Genomic DNA, 18,847 nt, shown 5'->3' with positions numbered 1-18,847 from the left:
AGCGTGACCATCCCCCCTGGGGGGTGATTTCTCGCTTTCTATCTCTATGTTTCTCTCTGTCTGTCTGGCAAGCACACGCGCCCTATAGCAAAAACCTCTCAAAAAAAAAAAAATATATTAAAATGATCTTTCACCAAATAGCATTTTCTATACTTTAAGCATATTTCTTTTATTTTTAAACAAAAGCAAGTCCACTGTTTTTATTCAATACCACAGTTTCTCTTTTCCTTCACTCTCACAAACACACAAATTCCATTCAAAATTTTCAATTAATTTTTAGTTATGTTACAAGTTATATTTTATATGTAGTACAAGCTTACTTCACATGTAGGCATATTGTAATATGAAAGATTCTAGAAAAGAAAGTTACTAGAATTCCAAAGAAATCTTTTTTTCCTAACAAAATAAACCTCCTTTACAACAGCCTGCTAAGAACATCTTAAAATCAGTTAAGTAAATCTAATGACGTACCTAAGGAACCCCTAGGTTGTTGACTGTTTGGTGGTATGTTTTCCTTAGCCATAGAGATTAATATTTTACTGTTTTCAGAAAGCGTCTCTGGTGCCTTTCCCTGAAAGGGAAAAAAAACATAATGTTTACAAAAGCTAGAATGAGGAAGTAACCAAAAAGTACACAATCCATCTCAAACTTTTTTTTTAAGTTTTTTTTTTTATTTTGCTATAGGACATGTGTACTTGTCAGAGAGAGAAAGAAATCACACACACACACACACACCTGGAGGAGATGGCCACATTGCAATCTCCTCTCTTCTATTCTCCTCTCAGGATTTTGGGCACACATGCACATGCATCTGGCATGTTCTTCAAGCTGTTGGTCTAAGACTCAAACCACAAAGTCAGTCACATGAGATCCAGTCACCTTAGTAACCACACCGTAGGTGGCCCTATCTCAAAACATTTTTAATTATTTATTTAATTTTACTTATTCCTGTATTTGTTTTAATTTGACCAGGGAGAAAGAGAGAGAAACAGAAAGTGGGAAAGCAAGCCACTAGGTCTAGGACTTGAACTGTGGTTGCCCATGTGAGAGTGTCCAGCGCCTTAACCACCACACCACCTGCTGGTCCCCTAAAAACTTTTATTAAACAGCTTGACAAAATTAGAGTACATCACAGAAGAAACTGAAGTGTAAGGTTTGAGGAATTAACCTAATCTATTTATATACTATAATAATTATATTATTATTATAAACAAATAGTAACTAAGCTCCTTTTAAGTGTCAGGCATTATGCCGAACATTGAAAAACATACAATTTTAAAAATACGATAATGTCTGCCATGATAGAGCATATACTGTATTGAAGGGAGAGTCAGTAAACATAATACCTAAGGTCCAGCTATTCCAGTGCATTAAGTGCTGCTGCCCACCAGACTGAAGCTACTTAAGAGGCCCAAGTTCCATTTCCAGCCCACCCTAAAAAGCCAGGCAAAGTGATTCATGCCTACAGTCCTAACTACTTGGAGACTGAGGCAAGAGGGTCACAACTCAGCAAGATCCTGTCTTTTTTATTTATTTTTTTTTTTGAGAGATTTTTCGCTATAGGGTGCGTTCGCTCTCCAGACAGACAGACAGAGACATAGAGACAGAAAGCGAGAAATCACCCCCCAGGGGGTACAGTCACGCCGCAATCCCTTCTCCTCCATTCTCCTCTCGGGATCTTGGGCATGCACGCACACGCGCCGGGCGTGAGTTTTAAGCCCCCGGGTCCGGGACGCGAAACGGTCGACTAAGTGGGAGTCCAGCGACATAGCCATTATGCTAACTGCTGGTTCCAAGCAAGATCCTGTCTTAAAACACACACAAAGGCCAGCAGGTAACATGAAAGTTAAGGCGTTGTATTCCCACATAGCCTAACACAGTTTAAGTCTCAGACCTGGTGCCCTGAAAATCACACTGGGTGTGTGTGAATGAATGTCCAAAATCCTGAGAGGGAATGGAGAAGGGATTGTGATGTGGCCATTCGCCTAAAAGGTGATTTCTCACTTTCCCTCTCTCTGTTTCGCTCTCTGGAGAGCAGAAATGCCCTATGGCCAAAACAAAACAAAACAAAACCTAAAACACACACACACAATACATGAACAGATTATGTTATATAGAGAGACTAACAGGGTATGTAAGAAAAAAAAAGACTAAGACTAAGTTAAAGAGGCCCAGAGGCCCAGAGATGCTGGGTGAAAGACTATAAGACCAGGGCCAGCAGGTGGCATGGTAGTTGAGGCACTGAACTCCCACATGGCCAACCACAGTTTGAGTCCTGGACCTGGCAGCAGTGTTCCCCTCTCCTCTCCTTCTCCCTCTCTCTCTGGTGAGCACATGTGCTCTGTAACAAATTTTTTAAATAAATAAATAAAATGAAAAATAAATCTTTTTTTTTTTTTTCTTAAAAAAGAAAGAATGTAAGGCCTCCCTAAGCAGGTGATACTTAAACTAAGATTTAAAGATTTCAGGGCTAGCAAGTGGCGTGGTGGTTAAGGCACTGGACTCCCATGTGGCCAACCATGGTTGGAATTCTGGACCTGGAGACTTTCTTTCTCACTTTCCCTCTCTTGTTCTCTGTCTCTCTCTGGTGAGCATGCATACCCTGTAAAAAATTAAAAAAAAAAAAAAAGATTTAAAGATTATCATTTATGTGCTATATTATTCCCTCTCTCTGTCTCTGTGGCAAGTACACGAGCCTTATGACAAAAACCTAAAAAAATAAAGAGGATGTTTTGTATTTACACAGGAGTAATTTTCAGATACAATTTTAACAAAACATGTTGGAAGAAACCATTAACTTTACCTTCATTTCCATGTAAGGTGGATCACTTTCTAATTCTGCTTTGTCTTTGGCCAGTTTGGCTTTTCGCTCTTCAATAAATTCATCCAGATTATCAGCCATTTTTCAGATCCTTAAATAAAAAAATTCTTTGATCAGTACAACTATATTATAATATTTTACTCTAAATTCTTTCAAAAAATTAATGACAACATTATAAAAACATATTAAGAAAACTAACATCCTAAAGATATAATAAAACCATTGTTAGTAATCCTACAAGCTTTGTTTTAGAAGCCTTGTATACATAATTCTTCCAGTGGCAAGAAAACCTTCTACAGAAGTTACTTGTACAATCTTAATAGACAAATAAAATGACAGCTTATTCCATATTGTTTTCAATCTCACTTAACCATTGGCTAATTTACAAGTTACATTTGGTATGCCTGCCTTCTTCCTTTCCAAACTTTCCTAAAAACATACAACATATCTTAAAAGAAATAAAGAATAAAACCACCACCCATATGAACATACTAAAAATCAAAAGCAAATGAACAAAAAAAAGAAACTTTTTATCTTTAACTCAAAGTATTTTTATTTAAAAAAAAAAGTTTTTTGAACTTCTGGTGATAATTTCTAAATTACAGAAAAGTTACAAGATATTAAGACCATCCATACAAGTCTTTACTAACTCCCTGCTGTTGAGATTTTACCCCACTTTGCTTGTGTATACAAGGTCAATCTCTCCACACAATTTCTTCTAAAATTATTCGGACAATGAATTATATATAGCACAGCCTCTCCCCCAAAACTCTACGTGTATTTCTTAAGATGTGGGTTATTTTCCTTGATGACCTTAATAAAATAATGAACTTCAGTAATACTGACTTTTTAAATCTACTGTCCATGTTCCAACTATGTCAACTGACCCAATAGTGGCCTTTATAGCACATTTTTTTTCTCTCTTCAGTTCAGGATTCAGTCACTCCATTTTGCTGTAATGTCTCTTAAGCCTTTTTTAATTTGGAACATCTCACAACCTTCCTTGCTTTTATTAAAATGATATTTGTTAATTCATCCCTTACCCTTTTTTTAAAAAAATTTTTGCCAGAGGGCATGTGCCTTCGCCAGAGGTAGACAGACAAGGGAGGACCAATGAGAAAGCATCCCCTATGACAAGATCGTCATGCCACAATTCCTTCTTCCTCCTTTTGGAATTTTTGGGCACGTAGCCATACATGTGCCTGACATGTTTTTCAGGTTGCAGGTCCAGGACTAGAACCACACAGTTGGCTATGTGGGATCTAGCCACCTTAACCAGGCTACCAGCTAGCTGTACCACTCTTTTTAATAAAACAATTCTTATCTGAGTTGTGCCTGATGTTTTTTCATGACTAAATTTGGGTTATTCATTCTTATCAGGAACATACTTAGGTGTTACTGTGTCCTTCTGAGGATGTCACCAGTAAAGGCACATGATATCCACCTGCCACTTATTAGTGATGTTATTTTCGGTCACCTAATCAAGATGCTTGATTTTGTATTACTTTTCCTTATAACAATAAGCAATCAGCCTATGAGGAGATACTTTTAGGCCATACAAGTACTCTACTCCTGATCAGAATTTCCCCCTATATTTAATATCAATTGATGATTTAATCTTTGATTCTAGATGGCTACAAAATGCCATTTTTCCAATTCCACCACTCCCTACACAATTACTTACCATTGGCATTTACTTAGCACTATTATAAAAGCTTTGCCTTCATCCCATTTATTATTACTACAGAATCATAAGTTGCTTTTTATCAATAAGCTCTGGACTTATTTTTAAGTTCATAAGCTATTATTTGAACTGAGAAATATTGTACATACCATAAAATCCACCTGTTTTAGTAAAAAAAAAAATCCCATTACTTTTAGTAAATTGATATACTTGTTTAAGTATCCCCACAATCACAATTTGTAATGCTGTCACTCTGAAAAGTTGTCTTATTCTCCTCTGCAGTCAATCCCCACTCCCACCCACAACTCAGATAACCACAGTTTCTTTTCTGCCTCTATAATTGTCTCACCTGAAAATTTCATAGAAACAGATCATTCAACAATATGTAGTCTTTTGGCTTCTACTTTAACATGATGTTTCAGAGATTCGTCTTTGTAACTGTATGAACCAGTAAATATTAACAGTTTGGGGTTTTTTTGTTAAGTAGTACACGGAAATACTACATTTTATTTATCTGTCTACCTGATACTGGTCATTTGGGTTGTTTCCATTTTCTGGCTATTTATGAATGATGCTGTTATGAACATTCACATGTAAGTTTTTGTGTGGGCGTGTTTTCAGTTTTCTGTGATACATAGATCTAGGAGTAGATAGGTCAAACAAACTCTATGTTTAACATTTTAAAGAAGTGCTAAACTCAAAATATAAAGTAGTGTATCATTTTATATACCAAGCAGTAGTGTATGGGGATTGCAATTTCTTTTTCTGTTTTAAATTTAGCCAGAGGGTACATGAGCTCACTAGAGAAAAAAGAAGAAGTCAGAGAAGGGGAGAAAGGGAGAAAAATCTTCCTGATGGGGCATGGTCACACCACAATCCCTCCTTCTGTCCTTCTCCACTTGGTAAGGATTTGGGGCATGCGTGTGTGCACACATGCACACGCATGCCCAGCATGTTTTTCGAACCACTGGGGTCAGGATTCCAGCTGCGTTGTCAGTCATGTAGAATCCAGCTGCCTCAACCACCACGGCATGGAGCTTGCCCAAGGGCTGTGATTTCTACACATCCTCACAAAGCTTGGTATCTTCAATCATTTTTATTTTAGTGATTCTACTGGATTCATAAACAGTATCTCTCTGGGGTTTTCATTGTTTTAATTTTGCCAGGGGCATATGCACTGACCAGAGAGAGACAAGAAGGAAGAGAAAGAAACACCACCCTCTACCCCCGATGGGGAATGGTCCCACAGCAACCCTAACTCCTCCATTTCTTCCTCCTTTTGGGATTTTGGGCATTTGTATGCACATGACTGGCATATTTTTCAAGCTGCTGGGCCTGGAATCAAACTCCACAGTTAGTCCTGTGGAATCAGGCTCCCTTAACCAAGAAGCTATGAGTTGGCCCAAAATTTCTTCCTTTTTCATCCAAATGGTTTGTACACTTGCCAGAGAGAAACAGAGGGAAAAAGAAAACACCCCCCAAAGAGGCCTGGTTACACCACAATCTTTTCTCCTCCATTTCTCCATCCTGTCAGGATTTGGAGTGCTCATATATAAGTGCTCAGGTGTGTTTTTCAAGCCATGAGGACTGGGACTCAAACCACATAGTCATCCCCGTGGGATCTAGTTCCCTTAACCATCAGGTCATGGATCAGTCCCTCTCTGGGTTTTAATTTGCATTTTTCTAATGACTGTATTAAGCACTGCTTTTTTTTTTTTTTTTTTTTCCCCAAGAGGTTTTCGCCTTAGGGCATTGCACACTCACTGGAGAGTGACAGACAGTGAAAGGGAAAGTGAGAAATCACCCCCCCACACTCCAGGAAGGTGACCATGTTGTAATCCCTTCTCCTCCTGGGATCTTGGACATGCACACAAACATACCCAGTGTGATTTTTCAAGCCACCAGGTCCAAGATTCGAACCACGATTGGCCATGTGGGAGACCAGCAACATAAACCCCTATGTGTCTGCTGGCCCCAATATCAAGCATCTTTCCATATGCTTGTACTTCATATATCCAGAACATTTCATCACTGGCAAAGTTTTTATTCCAGTCTTATAATCATATCTTAAAAATTCTGCCAGAGGGTAGGTGTTCCCACCAGAGAGAGGAAAGAGAGGGAGTATAAGAGGAAGAAAATTACCCCAATGGGGCATAGTCACACTGCAATCTTTTCTCCTCCATTTCTCCATCCTGTCAGGATTTGGGACATGGGCACGCATACGTAGCATGCTTTTAAGCTGCTGGGGTTGAGATTCAAACTATAGTCGGCCATGTGGGATCGAGTTCCCTTAACAACTAGTCCAGGTGGGTCTGGCCCTGACCACTTTTAAAATTAGGTTGCTTCGGGAACCAGCAGTTAGCGTAATGGCTATGTCACTGGACTCCCACGTAGTCGACCGCGGTTCGTGTCCTGGACCCGGTGGCTTAAAACTCACGCCAGGCGCGTGTGCGTGCATGCCCAAGATCCCAAGAAGAGAATGGAGGAGAAGGGATTGTGGCGTGACCATCCCCCCTGGGGGGTGATTTCTCGCTTTCTGTCTCTATGTCTCTCTCTGTCTGTCTGGCGAGCGCACGCGCCCTACAGTGAAAAATCTCTCAAAAAAAAAAAAAATAGGTTGCTTCCTTATTATTGAGCTGTAAGATTTTTTTTTAAAGAATTATTTATTTATTTATTTATTTCCATTTATTATTGTTATTTTTTCTTTATTTGACGAGAGAGAGAGAAAGAGAAAGAGAAAGTGAGAAAGCAAGCCACCAGGTCCGGGACTTGAACCATGGTTGGCTATGTGGGAATCCAGCGCCCTTATCTACCACACCACCTGTTGGCCCCAGATTTTTTTTAAGAATTATTTTATTTTTTAATTTGACCAAGACAGACAGAAAAAGTGAGAAAGCCAGGGACCTGGTCTACGACTCGAACTGTGGTTGATCATGTGGGAATCCAGTGCAACCACCATACCACTTGCCAGGCCCAAATTTTAAGATTTCTTTACATATGTTGAATACAAGTCCTTTATGACACGTTTTCCTAATGTTTTCACTTAGCTTGTTGCATATTTTCTTGATGTCTTAATATTGAAAATTCTTAATCTTATCAAGTCCATTTATAAATTGTTTTTACAATTTTTTATCAATTTATTGCATGTGTCTTTTGTGTCATGCTGAGAAAATCTTTGCTTAACCCAAGACCATACATATTTTCTCATACATTTTCTTTGAGGACTTTTTTTATATAACCCCTTTTATTTGTATAAAATTAAAAATTCTTGTAATAACAATGTGAAGCAGACAAGATTTACAGGCATGAATGGAAACACTGATCCCATATTCAGTATAAGACAGATCTGAGAGGGAAGCCCCAGGCTTCCACATTCATAACTGTTTTCCCATGACTGATACACCATTTTAAAGTAATCTGATCTCACAATACTTTACAGTGAAAGAATAACAACTCTGGAGCCAATCAACCCAATTAATTATCTCATAACTTGGCACATCTTAAGGTGTTATCCCCCTAAATTTCATAGCTATGTTTGAGGGCCCAAGGCAAAATTGCAGCATAGATGATCTGAAACGACCAGGGAACACAATGGTTAAGCAGTTTGGTCTCACCCTGGCACATTCTCGACAACTGCTGAGTTGGCAGGCTGAGGTAACTAAGTGAAGAGAGCAGAGGGTGGGGAACCAGCAGTTAGGGTAATGGCTATGTTGCTGGATTCCCACGTAGTCAACCACGGTTCGCGTCCCTGACCCGGTGGCTTAGAACTCACCCCGGGCGCGTGTGCGTGCGGGCCCAAGATCCCCAGAGGAGAATGGAGGAGAAGCGATTGTGGTGTGACTATCCCCCATGGGGGGTGATTTCTCGCTTTGTGCCTCTATGTCTCTCTCTGTCTAGCGAGCACACCCTGTAGAAAAAACCTCAAAAAAAAAAAAAAAAGAGAGAGCAAGCAAGCAGAGGGTGGACACTGACAAACCAATCAATAGTAGACCCATTCTTTACAGGACGAACACTGCCAGAAACCCTGTTGCTGACCTACTCTCCCACTGCCAGTAGGGCAAGAGTACTTCTGGAGTTCAGATCATGCAAGGGAAATGGTTTAACCAAGCTGCTTGCCTGGGTCCTGATACTCTAAATTCACCCATGCTAAACAGAAATGTTTACTCATTCCCAATCTGGGTTTTCGGAAAATAGCTATCATCAAGTGTGGGGGGTGTGTTGGGTGTGTGAAATGTTGGGCACCTCCAGAGTTATAAATGATGCAGTGGGGTAACACAATTTGCCACTGTGTTCTAAAACAGCAAATAGGATTGAAGGGAAAAGTTGTCTTGGTAAGATGTATTCTATCAGGCACATAACCAGACTAGCAAACTCAGGGGCTAGTGACCAACCCTGGTAACAGCAGGATTTCCTCATACAGAGGTCCCCAGGGACAGCCTATGAACTATTCATGCAAAATTTTGAGTATATACATGTTTTACTAACAAAGAGAATTTCTCAAATGCTGAGACAGAGTAAAAAAACTAAGACAATTGCAGCTAGACAAAAAAGCCATCAGATATACTAAGAGCCTTTCAATTCTAAGAGCTCTCAGAGCTGTCAAAAAGTTGGACATAATCTCATGGTAGAACCAACCAAGCATTTGTTTTTGTGCTTCTTCTAAATTGTATTTTAAGTCTTTTCAAAACGAGCCCCTAGAAATCCCCAGTTTCAAGGACATTCCAGGCTTGGTCCACTCCTGTAGGAGTCCTAGGAAAACCTTGCACAAGTTTGGGTTATTCATTCACCAACATTAAAGCCCAAGATAGATGTGATGAAGTAAGGTTCCCTCCTCTGTGGCATCTGCTGAATTTCAGAGAAGGCAGCAGCCAATGTGGAAAATGCTAGAATTTTTCTTTGCAACTGGGCTGTGATGAGGGGGCACGTGCCTGTTATCAACATAAACTACTGTGTTTTCAAGACTCTTCCTTTCCAGTTTCCGAAATTAGACACGATGATAATCTCTGAATATACAATTCAAAAATCCAAAAGAACACACTTCCAACACAATGTGTTTTCAGATATTCTGGATCAAGTTCAGCTGGCAGATGAGCTGATTGATGTGTTCACCCCAATAGCCAGGTGAGTCCATCTCTTTGAGGAAGCCCACTTGGTTCTTGATGGCATGATGGGCCACCAAAAGGTGAAAAGGACAAAAGAAACATGAGGTATCTTAGAAATACTTCCTTGGGAAGGCAATTTCATGAATGAGGTCTTCTAAACAAATGATGCCAAACCTCCCTAGATGCTCCTCAATCACTGTGTTGTCTGTCAGAGGGATGATCTTATTCCTGATGTTGGCTTGCCCACATTTCAAGATGAGTTCCAGACAGATTTCTGATTTGGAAATACCCAGGTCACATAAGGTTCCACTATTTGCAGTGTTTTTAGGCTTTGAGGAGTGACTTTGACAAAAATACCACTGAAAATTTTCTTTAGACAGTCTCACAATAGTCTTATACACCACTGAACTCACCTCATCAGTCCTTTTGATGCACATGATGAAGGCCAATGAATGTTTATCAAGCATTTTCAAGGCATGAGGTTTTACTTCAAGGTGTCTGAGATGTATGTACCATGTCAAGGTGCTGTCACGTTTAAGAATGACCGAGTCGCTTAAATCTGTGCCCTTTCTCTTTCCTCTGCTCTTTTCTTGCCAAAAGTGCTTGCTTTGCTTGGGTGGCTTTGAGGGCTTGATAAGCCATTCTCCTTTTTCAGATTTTCTGGAATCAAAGGGTTCTTTTTCCTTTGCTCTGGCTCTGCCACCTTTTTAGGAGCTTTTCTTTAAACAGGTTTCTCTCTTCCACTGGGTAGTTGGGAAAGTCATGGTGCATTTCTGCATAGAAAAACACGTCATGACTTCCCTCATGACCAATATTTAAGTCTGTGATCCGTTTAAACTTAATTTTCATAAATGGTATGAAGGCTCAAGGTTTGATTGTTTTTACACATATAGTTTATTATAGCACCATTTTTTGAAAAGACTATCCTTTCTTCATTTAATTTAAAACGTTTTTTAAAAAATACAATTTATTTTTAGGTTTTGTATATTTATTCAGAAGGTGATTTGGCTACAGAATAAAGCCCTTTAAGCATTAAGAAATCCAATGTTTTTCTCAGCAATTTTGCTATAATTTGTATAATCCTGAAGAGATTTTTATCTGAAGCTTCATGCATTCAGGTATTTTGCATGATGTCTGAAGTGATCAATAATAAAGGCTGCAATGAAGTAATAGCTATAATCATAACCCTCTTGTAATCAAAAAACAACAGGGATTTTCTTTTCAGTACAGGCAGCTATGAAGTTATCAGGAAGTAACTGTCCATCTGAAAGAAACTGGTCATCTTTTCTTTGATCAATTAATATATCCAGCTGAGAACCCAGATAGGACTTCACAAGATGGGTAGCCTCAAAAACCTTCCATTTACTTTTATCTGTTCCCAAGTATGCACTAAACGCTTTTTCCCCCCAAGGACAGAGCACTGGGTAGTAAATTGAAACAAGTGCTGACACAGATTTGTATTTTCCAAGATTCTTCAAATCAGAGGTCCATGGCCTCCCATGGAGTGGCCCAAAATAAACATTCTTTGGGGGTCCACTGGGAAATTGGCATTTATAAGCTGGGGAAGCTCCTCTGTTACGTAAGAGTACATTCTATAGTTAGTTTTCCAAAGATCTTCAGTGGCATCCACATAAAGTTCAGCACCACTGCCAAAGTCCCAGCTGTCATCTTCTCCTTTAGTATTACAGCCACGAGGGCTGGTATCTAGAGCAATGGCAATAAGACCATGTTCTGAGGCTGCTTGATGATGATCAGATTTTGATATAAAATTTTGTTCTGTGCAAGTTAAACCAGACAGCCAATATAGTGCAGGGTACTTTCCGGTTTCTGCCTTAGGTGGTAAGTAGCAAATTTCATTTTGCACTTTAGTTCAACACTGTCATGTTCAAAAACTTTCTAGAATCCTCCAAAGCACATGTTGATGGAAATCTGTTTTAAAGCCATTCTTCTCCTGAGACAGCTATAGCAGGTAGAGAAGACCAAAAATACGATTTCTAAAATCCCATGTAATTTAGTGAGTAGGGTATGTGGCAAGAAAGAGGGAGCCACTTATGACCCTTTAAGGCCTGGAAACTAAGTGCAGATGGAACCCATGACAAAAATAAGTCAAAACAACTCAACTGCTTTGAGAATCTTAGATACACATGTGTTCAGTTAGAGCTAATAAAGTAAAGACTCAAATTCAAGAAACGAACCACATTAGAGATGTTTATTTAAAATTTAACTAGTTTAAGGATAAAAGCTTAACTCATGATAAATAATAAGTACAGCCAGAGAAAAGGAGATGATGACTCAGCACTAAATTCCTTCAAGGAAGTGACAGAAGAACTGAAACTGAAGGGAGACACATGTGCACACACGCACACCGAGAGAAGCAATAATTAAGAGACATAAAGAAAACCTAGTCAACATAATTAGTGAAGGAAAAGAGGAAAAAAGGGAACCACCTGGTGGCATGGTGGTTAAGGCAGCTGGATCCTGCATGGCCAACTACACAGCTGGTCCTGGGATCTTGAAATGTGTGCGTGCATACCCAAAACAATTCCGAGAGGAGAGTGGAGGAAGAGGGATTGTGGCATGGTCATTCCCCATAAGGGATTCTTTCTCACTTTCTCTCTCTCCCTCTGCCTCTCTGTCTCTCTCCTGCAAGTGCACATGCACTATGATGAATTAAAAAAAAAAAGGAAAAAGATAAAAGAACAGACTAGTGAACAGTATCAAATCCAGCACCTGGACCCAATCATGGTGACACACTGGAAGTGCCATCACTTGGAAGGCTGGAAACATGAGAGGCAAGAGTTTGGCTTCCAGATCAGCCTGAACACACCAATCAGCTCATTGTGACATGGCAAGACCCTATCACAAATACATATTCTGTCTATCTCTATTCCTCTCTTTCTTCCTTTTTCTCCTTTCCTCGCTCTCATAAGATAAAACAAATATCCACTGAGTTCAATGTTTGGAGGACACTAATAATTTATAAAAATGTAAAAAAGAATGTTTTACCTAAAAGAATTTTGTTAAAATTCACATCAGTTACACAGTACATAAACGTGAATTTTATGCCATTATTTACTTTCAGAAAGAACACCAATTTCAAAATATACTTCAGCAACATATATTCCAAATCAACAAAAGTTAATAATTTCATTTTTTTAAATTTGCTAATCTTCACAAAGAATATTTTCTAGTAAAAATTCAAAACAGCTCAAAAGCATAAACATTCTTATGTTAAAAAAATCACTTCTTAGAAGTCTCAGTTTTCCAGGACCAGCAGTTGCCGTAAGGGCTGTGTCACTGGACTCCCATGTAGTAGACCACAGTTCAAGGCCCGGACCTGGTGGCTTAAACTCACGCCGGGCGAGTGAGTGAGCATGCCCAAGATCCCAAGAGGAGACTGGAAAAGGTATTGCAGTGTGGCCATCCCCCCAGGGGGTGATTTCTCACTTTCTGTCTGTCTCTGTCTTTCTGGCTAGCACATGCACCCTATAATAAAAAACCTGTCCAAAAAAAGAGAAGTCTCAATTTTCCTAAATATTTTGTCTGACAGAAATAAAAGGTAATTCACATAGTATAAGATTTTATATAAAACTTGAGCAAAAATGGCACTAATCTAAAGGAAAAAAGCCTCTTTCACACTGAACTAATCTATTAACTATTATTCATTTAACTATGCCTCTAACCAGACTTTTGAAAGATCTTCTTGTGTTTATAGATACTTATATTTCTTTTTATTATAATAGTCTAGCATCAGTTATAAGAACGATGGTAAAAAACTGCATTGTTAAACAATGGTATTGACTATATAGCATTTGCCATAACTAAAACATGAGATTTATCAGAGATGTAAGTTAATCTTTAGTCATTTCTAATTTTGTCCTACTGTCTAATCTAGTTAGATTATAACACCTTCCATATTAAAGGGAAGTCAAAGAAGCTAAGAAGCTTTCTCCTGGTAATGACCTCCAGCCAAAGATCACCAGGAAACACTAACACAGATAAACAAGATGGATTTACTACTCATTGTATAGAGGGATACATCAAGAGCACACACAGGAAACTCCAGGTTATCTTAATAAAGGTGTGTGAGAAGTCTACGTAGGGGCCAACAGGTGGTCTAGTGGCTAAGGTGATGGACTCCCACATGGCTGACGGCAGTTCAAGTCCCAAACCCAGCGGTCTGAAACTCACACAAGGTACAGGTGCATGCATACCCAAAAAAATCCCAAGAAGAGACTGGAGGAGAAGGGATTTTGGTGTGGTTATACCCCAAGAGGGTGATTTCTCACTTTCTCTCTCTCTCTCTCTCTCTCTCTCTGTCTCTCTCTGTCTCTGTCTCTCTCCAGTGGGCACATGGACCCCCCATGGCAAAAACCTTTAAAAAAGAAAAAGATGTATGTAAGTGAAGCTTCTGTTGAATGATTTGGGGCAAGATTTTAGGAGGCAGAGATGTGCTCAGGATTGAATGCTGTCTGAAAACTGGTAATTTTATGACTGGAGATTAACAAATCTCCATTTATTTTTTTTTGGGGGGGAGAAGTTTTTCCTACAGGATGCATGCACTCACCAGAAAGAAAGAGACAGAGAAAAAGAAAGCAAGAAATCATCCCAAAGGGGGATGGCCACACCACAATCCCTTCTCCTCCATTCTCCTCTCGGGATCTTGAGCACGCACACACATGCACCCTGCGTGAATTTAAGCCACTGGGTCCGGGACTTGAACCGCGGTCCACTAAATGGAAGCCCAGCAACGTAGCCATTACGCCAACTGCTGGTCCCAACAAATCTCATCTATAGGATGAGGCTAAAGCTAAAATAGCCATTCACATCATATAGAAGAAGAGATGTTCGATATTTCATGCCTTAGACAATGTTCATGTTATATCTGTGTTTAGACATGATGAAGTGATTTGTCTTGATCCATCATAGATGCAGAGTGGCTTTGTCTGACGTTGGTGTTCAGTACAACTGTTTATCTTCAAGAGATTAACATAAGGTTACTGTTAGTGCAAGGCCAGACTAAGGTCTATGTGACAGACCAACTCCTAGCTCTCATGGGCACTTTTCTCTCTCACTCCTACAACCATGTGAGGACTTACATAAGATATATTTCAACTACAACAGTATTCAAGATTTATGTGGTGAATGTATAGTTACTATGTGTCAATTATAAAATTTAAAAAATACATAGTAAATCACAGAACCTAGTTGAGGAGTGCAGCCTACATACAAAATATAGTAAGAATGTTTATAACTTAAAGTATTAAGTTGCAAAAAAAAAAAAAAAAGAAGAAGAAATTTAAACAAGATTAGTCGCAACTTTTTGAGAGCATATTTTTCCCTAGTAGCACTGCACAGAGTACACAGACAATAGTATTCAGGAAAACAGTTCACCTGAAAGATCTGAATCTGAAACCCATTTCCATAACTATTGACTCTCTGTGACTAGCCTCAAATATAATCCTTTAAACCATGCCTCAGTTTCTTTACTTTCTATAAAATAAAAATATTACCTAGAGTTCTGAAAAAAAAAAGTATAAAATGTGTAACCTGACATAATTCAGTATTTTATTAATTACTGTATTTTCATAGTTTGTGTACATGTGTGTGTGTGTATATATATATGTGTGTGTGTGTATATATATATATACACACACACACATACATACATACATACATATATATTCAGCTTTTAAAAACAAAGCCTCCAAACTTAAAAGTATGCTGGAATTTAAATCACCAATAATTGATATTTGGTTATCAACCAACTTAAACTTGGGCCCTATCTACTTATTGTATAGAAATATAAGCAGACCAGGGGACCAGCAGGTGGCGTGGTGGTTATGGCACTGGACGACAATCCCACATGGCCAACCACGGTTCGAGTCCCAGATCTGGTGGCTTGCTATCTCACTTTCTCTCCCTTTCTCTTTCTCTGTCTCTCTCTGATAAAATTAAAATAAATCAATGAATAAATAAAATTAAATTAATTTTTAAAAAAAGAAAAAAGAAATATAAGCAGACCAGAACATACCCATTCTGCTAAGTCTAGGCAAGTCCAAAACACAGAGGCCCCAGAAAGAAGTGAGTATGCCTGATTCTCCCAATTTCATCAATCACAAAAAGAGGAGAAAATGTTGTTCCTATCCTTTTTCATTTCAAAGAGAAGAGTACAAATTTCCTCCCCAAACACATATATATTCAGCTTTTAAAAACAAAGCCTCCAAACTTAAAAGTATGCTGGAATTTAAATCACCAATAATTGATATTTGGTTATCAACCAACTTAAACTTGGGCCCTATCTACTTATTGTATAGAAATATAAGCAGACCAGGGGACCAGCAGGTGGCGTGGTGGTTATGGCACTGGACGACAATCCCACATGGCCAACCACGGTTCGAGTCCCAGATCTGGTGGCTTGCTATCTCACTTTCTCTCCCTTTCTCTTTCTCTGTCTCTCTCTGATAAAATTAAAATAAATCAATGAATAAATAAAATTAAATTAATTTTTAAAAAAAGAAAAAAGAAATATAAGCAGACCAGAACATACCCATTCTGCTAAGTCTAGGCAAGTCCAAAACACAGAGGCCCCAGAAAGAAGTGAGTATGCCTGATTCTCCCAATTTCATCAATCACAAAAAGAGGAGAAAATGTTGTTCCTATCCTTTTTCATTTCAAAGAGAAGAGTACAAATTTCCTCCCCAAACAAAAAAGTATTCTCTTCCTAAAGCAGGACATTATGCTAGATGCTGGGGTAAGGAATTATAAATACATGAATAGACTCTAGGCTGGAAATAAAGATTTTGCAGCATTTAAAATAATCATTACAGCTGTGGGAGAAAGAGAAAAATAGATTCTAAAGTAGGAGAATAGTACCAGGACAGAATGTCAGGGAGTGATTACACAAGCAGTAGGGGGAGGCAATACTTGTAAAAGAACCTTAGAAGAGAGGGAAGGGTGAGGTGAATAAGGTCAGTATTTCTCACTTATTCACCCACAGTTCTTTCCATCAAATGAAAAGTTCTCAAATCGTTTTCTCCCAGCAGATGACAACCATGTGAGCAACTTACTTCTGGGCACATTTACATTTTGACAAATTCCCCTAAACTCTGTTTAGAAGTAAATACTGCAGGGGCCAGCAGGTGGTATAGTGGTTAAGGGACTGGACTCTCAGATGGTCTACTGCAGTTCTAGTACTGGACCTGGTGGCTTGAAACTCATGCTGGGCATGTGTGCTGAAAATCCTGAGAGGAGAATAAAGGAGAAGGAATTGTGTCCTGGCCATCCCCAATGAGGGGTGAGTGCTTGCTTTCTGTGTGTGTGTGTGTGTGTGTGTGTGTGTGTGTGTGTGTGTCTCCAGCCACATGCAGGCTATAGCAAAAATCTAAAGTAAGAAAAAAAAAGTAAATATGTTTTGGGGAGGAGAGAAGGACTCATGAAGACAGGATACAAATAGAGAGTGAAATGTGTGTGTGTGTATGTATATATATATATATATATATATATATATATGTGTGTGTGTGTGTGTATATATATATATATATAACCATTTTGAAGGTTTTTTTTTTTTGAGAGGTCTTTGCTATAGTGCACGTGTGTTTGCCAGAGAGACAGAGTGAGACAAAAAGCGAGAGATCACCCCCCAGGAAGGATGGCCACACCGCAATCCCATCTCCATTCTCCTCTCCGGATCTTGGGTATGCACGCACATGTGTCTGGCACGAGTTTAAGCCACCAGGTCTGGGACTCAAACTGCAGTCAACTACATGGGAATTCAGTGACATAGCTATTACACCAACTGCTGGTCCCTTGAAGTATTCTTACAGTGACTAATGACAGCAGCATAAATTAGAGTGCCTTTGGGGTTACATAAAATTGCTGAAATACTTGCACAAACATCTTTATCTGCCACTCAGAAAGCACATCAAAAGGTAATTCCAAATAATGAAAGCACATCAGAAGGTGGGACTATCAGATGGCGTAATGGTTACATGGTTGATGGATGCCAACGTGGTCTACCTTGATGCCTGTCCTGGACCCTGGGGCTTAAAACTCACTGACCGCATATGTATGTGTTCTCAAAATTCCAGGAAGAGAATGGAGAAGGGATTGCAGTGTGGTCAACCCCTCTGGGGGGTGTTTTCACCTGCCCTATAGCAAAAATCTCTCAAATTAAAAAAAAAAAATTAATAAAGCACATTAGAAGGTAATTCCAAATTATGTTCAAAACAATCTGTTCAAAGGTATAATAAATCAAATTTATCTGAAAACTTTGAAAAAAAGGTACTGAAAAATTCCTGCTTCAACCTGTCCTGTCTAAACCCACTAACTCCCTCCCAGACAGTCACTGGTAAACCAAGAGACTCAAAATTTCATCCGTGTGGAGCGTTTCAACTAATATTTAATCACCAGAAAACCAGTTTTCTCTTTTCAAGAATGATGCGGAGATAAAAAAAAAGCTTCTTACTGGTTTCTATGGGATTTTTTTGGCTTATCAACATGACAAGTTGTTCCTTCAAATAAAACAAAACCTCTTGAGAATTAACTGGTTTTGTATAAATTCATATTGGTCGCTGTTGGGCCCTTGTATGTTCTAAGAGGTGTGGAAACTAGGCAGTGGTTGGCTTCAGAATTCAGTCTTCTCTGAAATCCTGGTTAAGCTCCTTAATCCTATAATCTTGACAACCAGTCTTTCTCAAAGAACGAGTCCCCTTACTAACATTTACTGCAAAGAGGATTCAAGTTCCAAATAAGAATCCTAAAAATCAAGGCAGTCAGAAAGAAGGGGTTCAAGCTCCAGAAACCAGGCAACCACTGGGAGGAAAACAGGATTAACAGCACCAAACCTCACAAGACAATGCTGAAGATTAAACAGATTTTAGGTGCAAAGCAAAGCGCCGGGAACAGCGCCTGGGTGCATATGCACTCAAACGTTAAACGTTAACCAGCACCGAGGAGGAGGAAAGGAGCTCGGGACGGTTGGCTAGCAGAGGCGGCCCGGCCTCGGGGGAGGGAAAGTGAACAGGAGAGGAGGAGGCCCAGCTCGTCTCCGACGCTGGAGGTGGCTGATTCTTTAGGAAGCGTCAGCGCGTTGTCAGGCAACCAGCTCTCAACAGCACCCGAGGCGGCGGTGGCGGCGACCGAAGTCGCCCGGAGTCTTTCCCCTGTAACCATGACACGGCCCACAGCCCGACAGCTGCTAGACCCCCACCCACAGAAACCGCCCCGTCATCCAGCACC

General features: G+C 39.5%; 1 protein-coding gene and 1 pseudogene across 1 annotated transcript in view; both read right to left on the bottom strand.

Annotated features, from left to right (window-relative positions):
- Positions 1-18,847, bottom strand: part of CSPP1 (centrosome and spindle pole associated protein 1) — a 154,710-nt gene that overhangs the window by 133,981 nt on the left and 1,882 nt on the right. The window contains exons 2-3 of the mRNA XM_006150462.3: positions 2,804-2,912; positions 472-571 (exon numbers count right to left, since the gene is read on the bottom strand). Of these exons, the coding sequence (XP_006150524.1) occupies positions 472-571; positions 2,804-2,902 (199 nt within the window). The 5' untranslated portion in view covers positions 2,903-2,912. The remainder of the gene's footprint in view (positions 1-471; positions 572-2,803; positions 2,913-18,847) is intronic.
- On the bottom strand, positions 10,714-11,551 carry LOC102484166 (S-formylglutathione hydrolase pseudogene; annotated as a pseudogene).

Source organism: Tupaia chinensis, unplaced genomic scaffold (genome assembly GCF_000334495.1).
Source record: "Tupaia chinensis unplaced genomic scaffold, TupChi_1.0 Scaffold000288_2, whole genome shotgun sequence".
Taxonomy (NCBI): Eukaryota; Metazoa; Chordata; class Mammalia; order Scandentia; family Tupaiidae; genus Tupaia; species Tupaia belangeri.
Note: the sequence above shows the minus strand (reverse complement) of the source record. Positions and strands in the feature narration are given on the sequence as shown.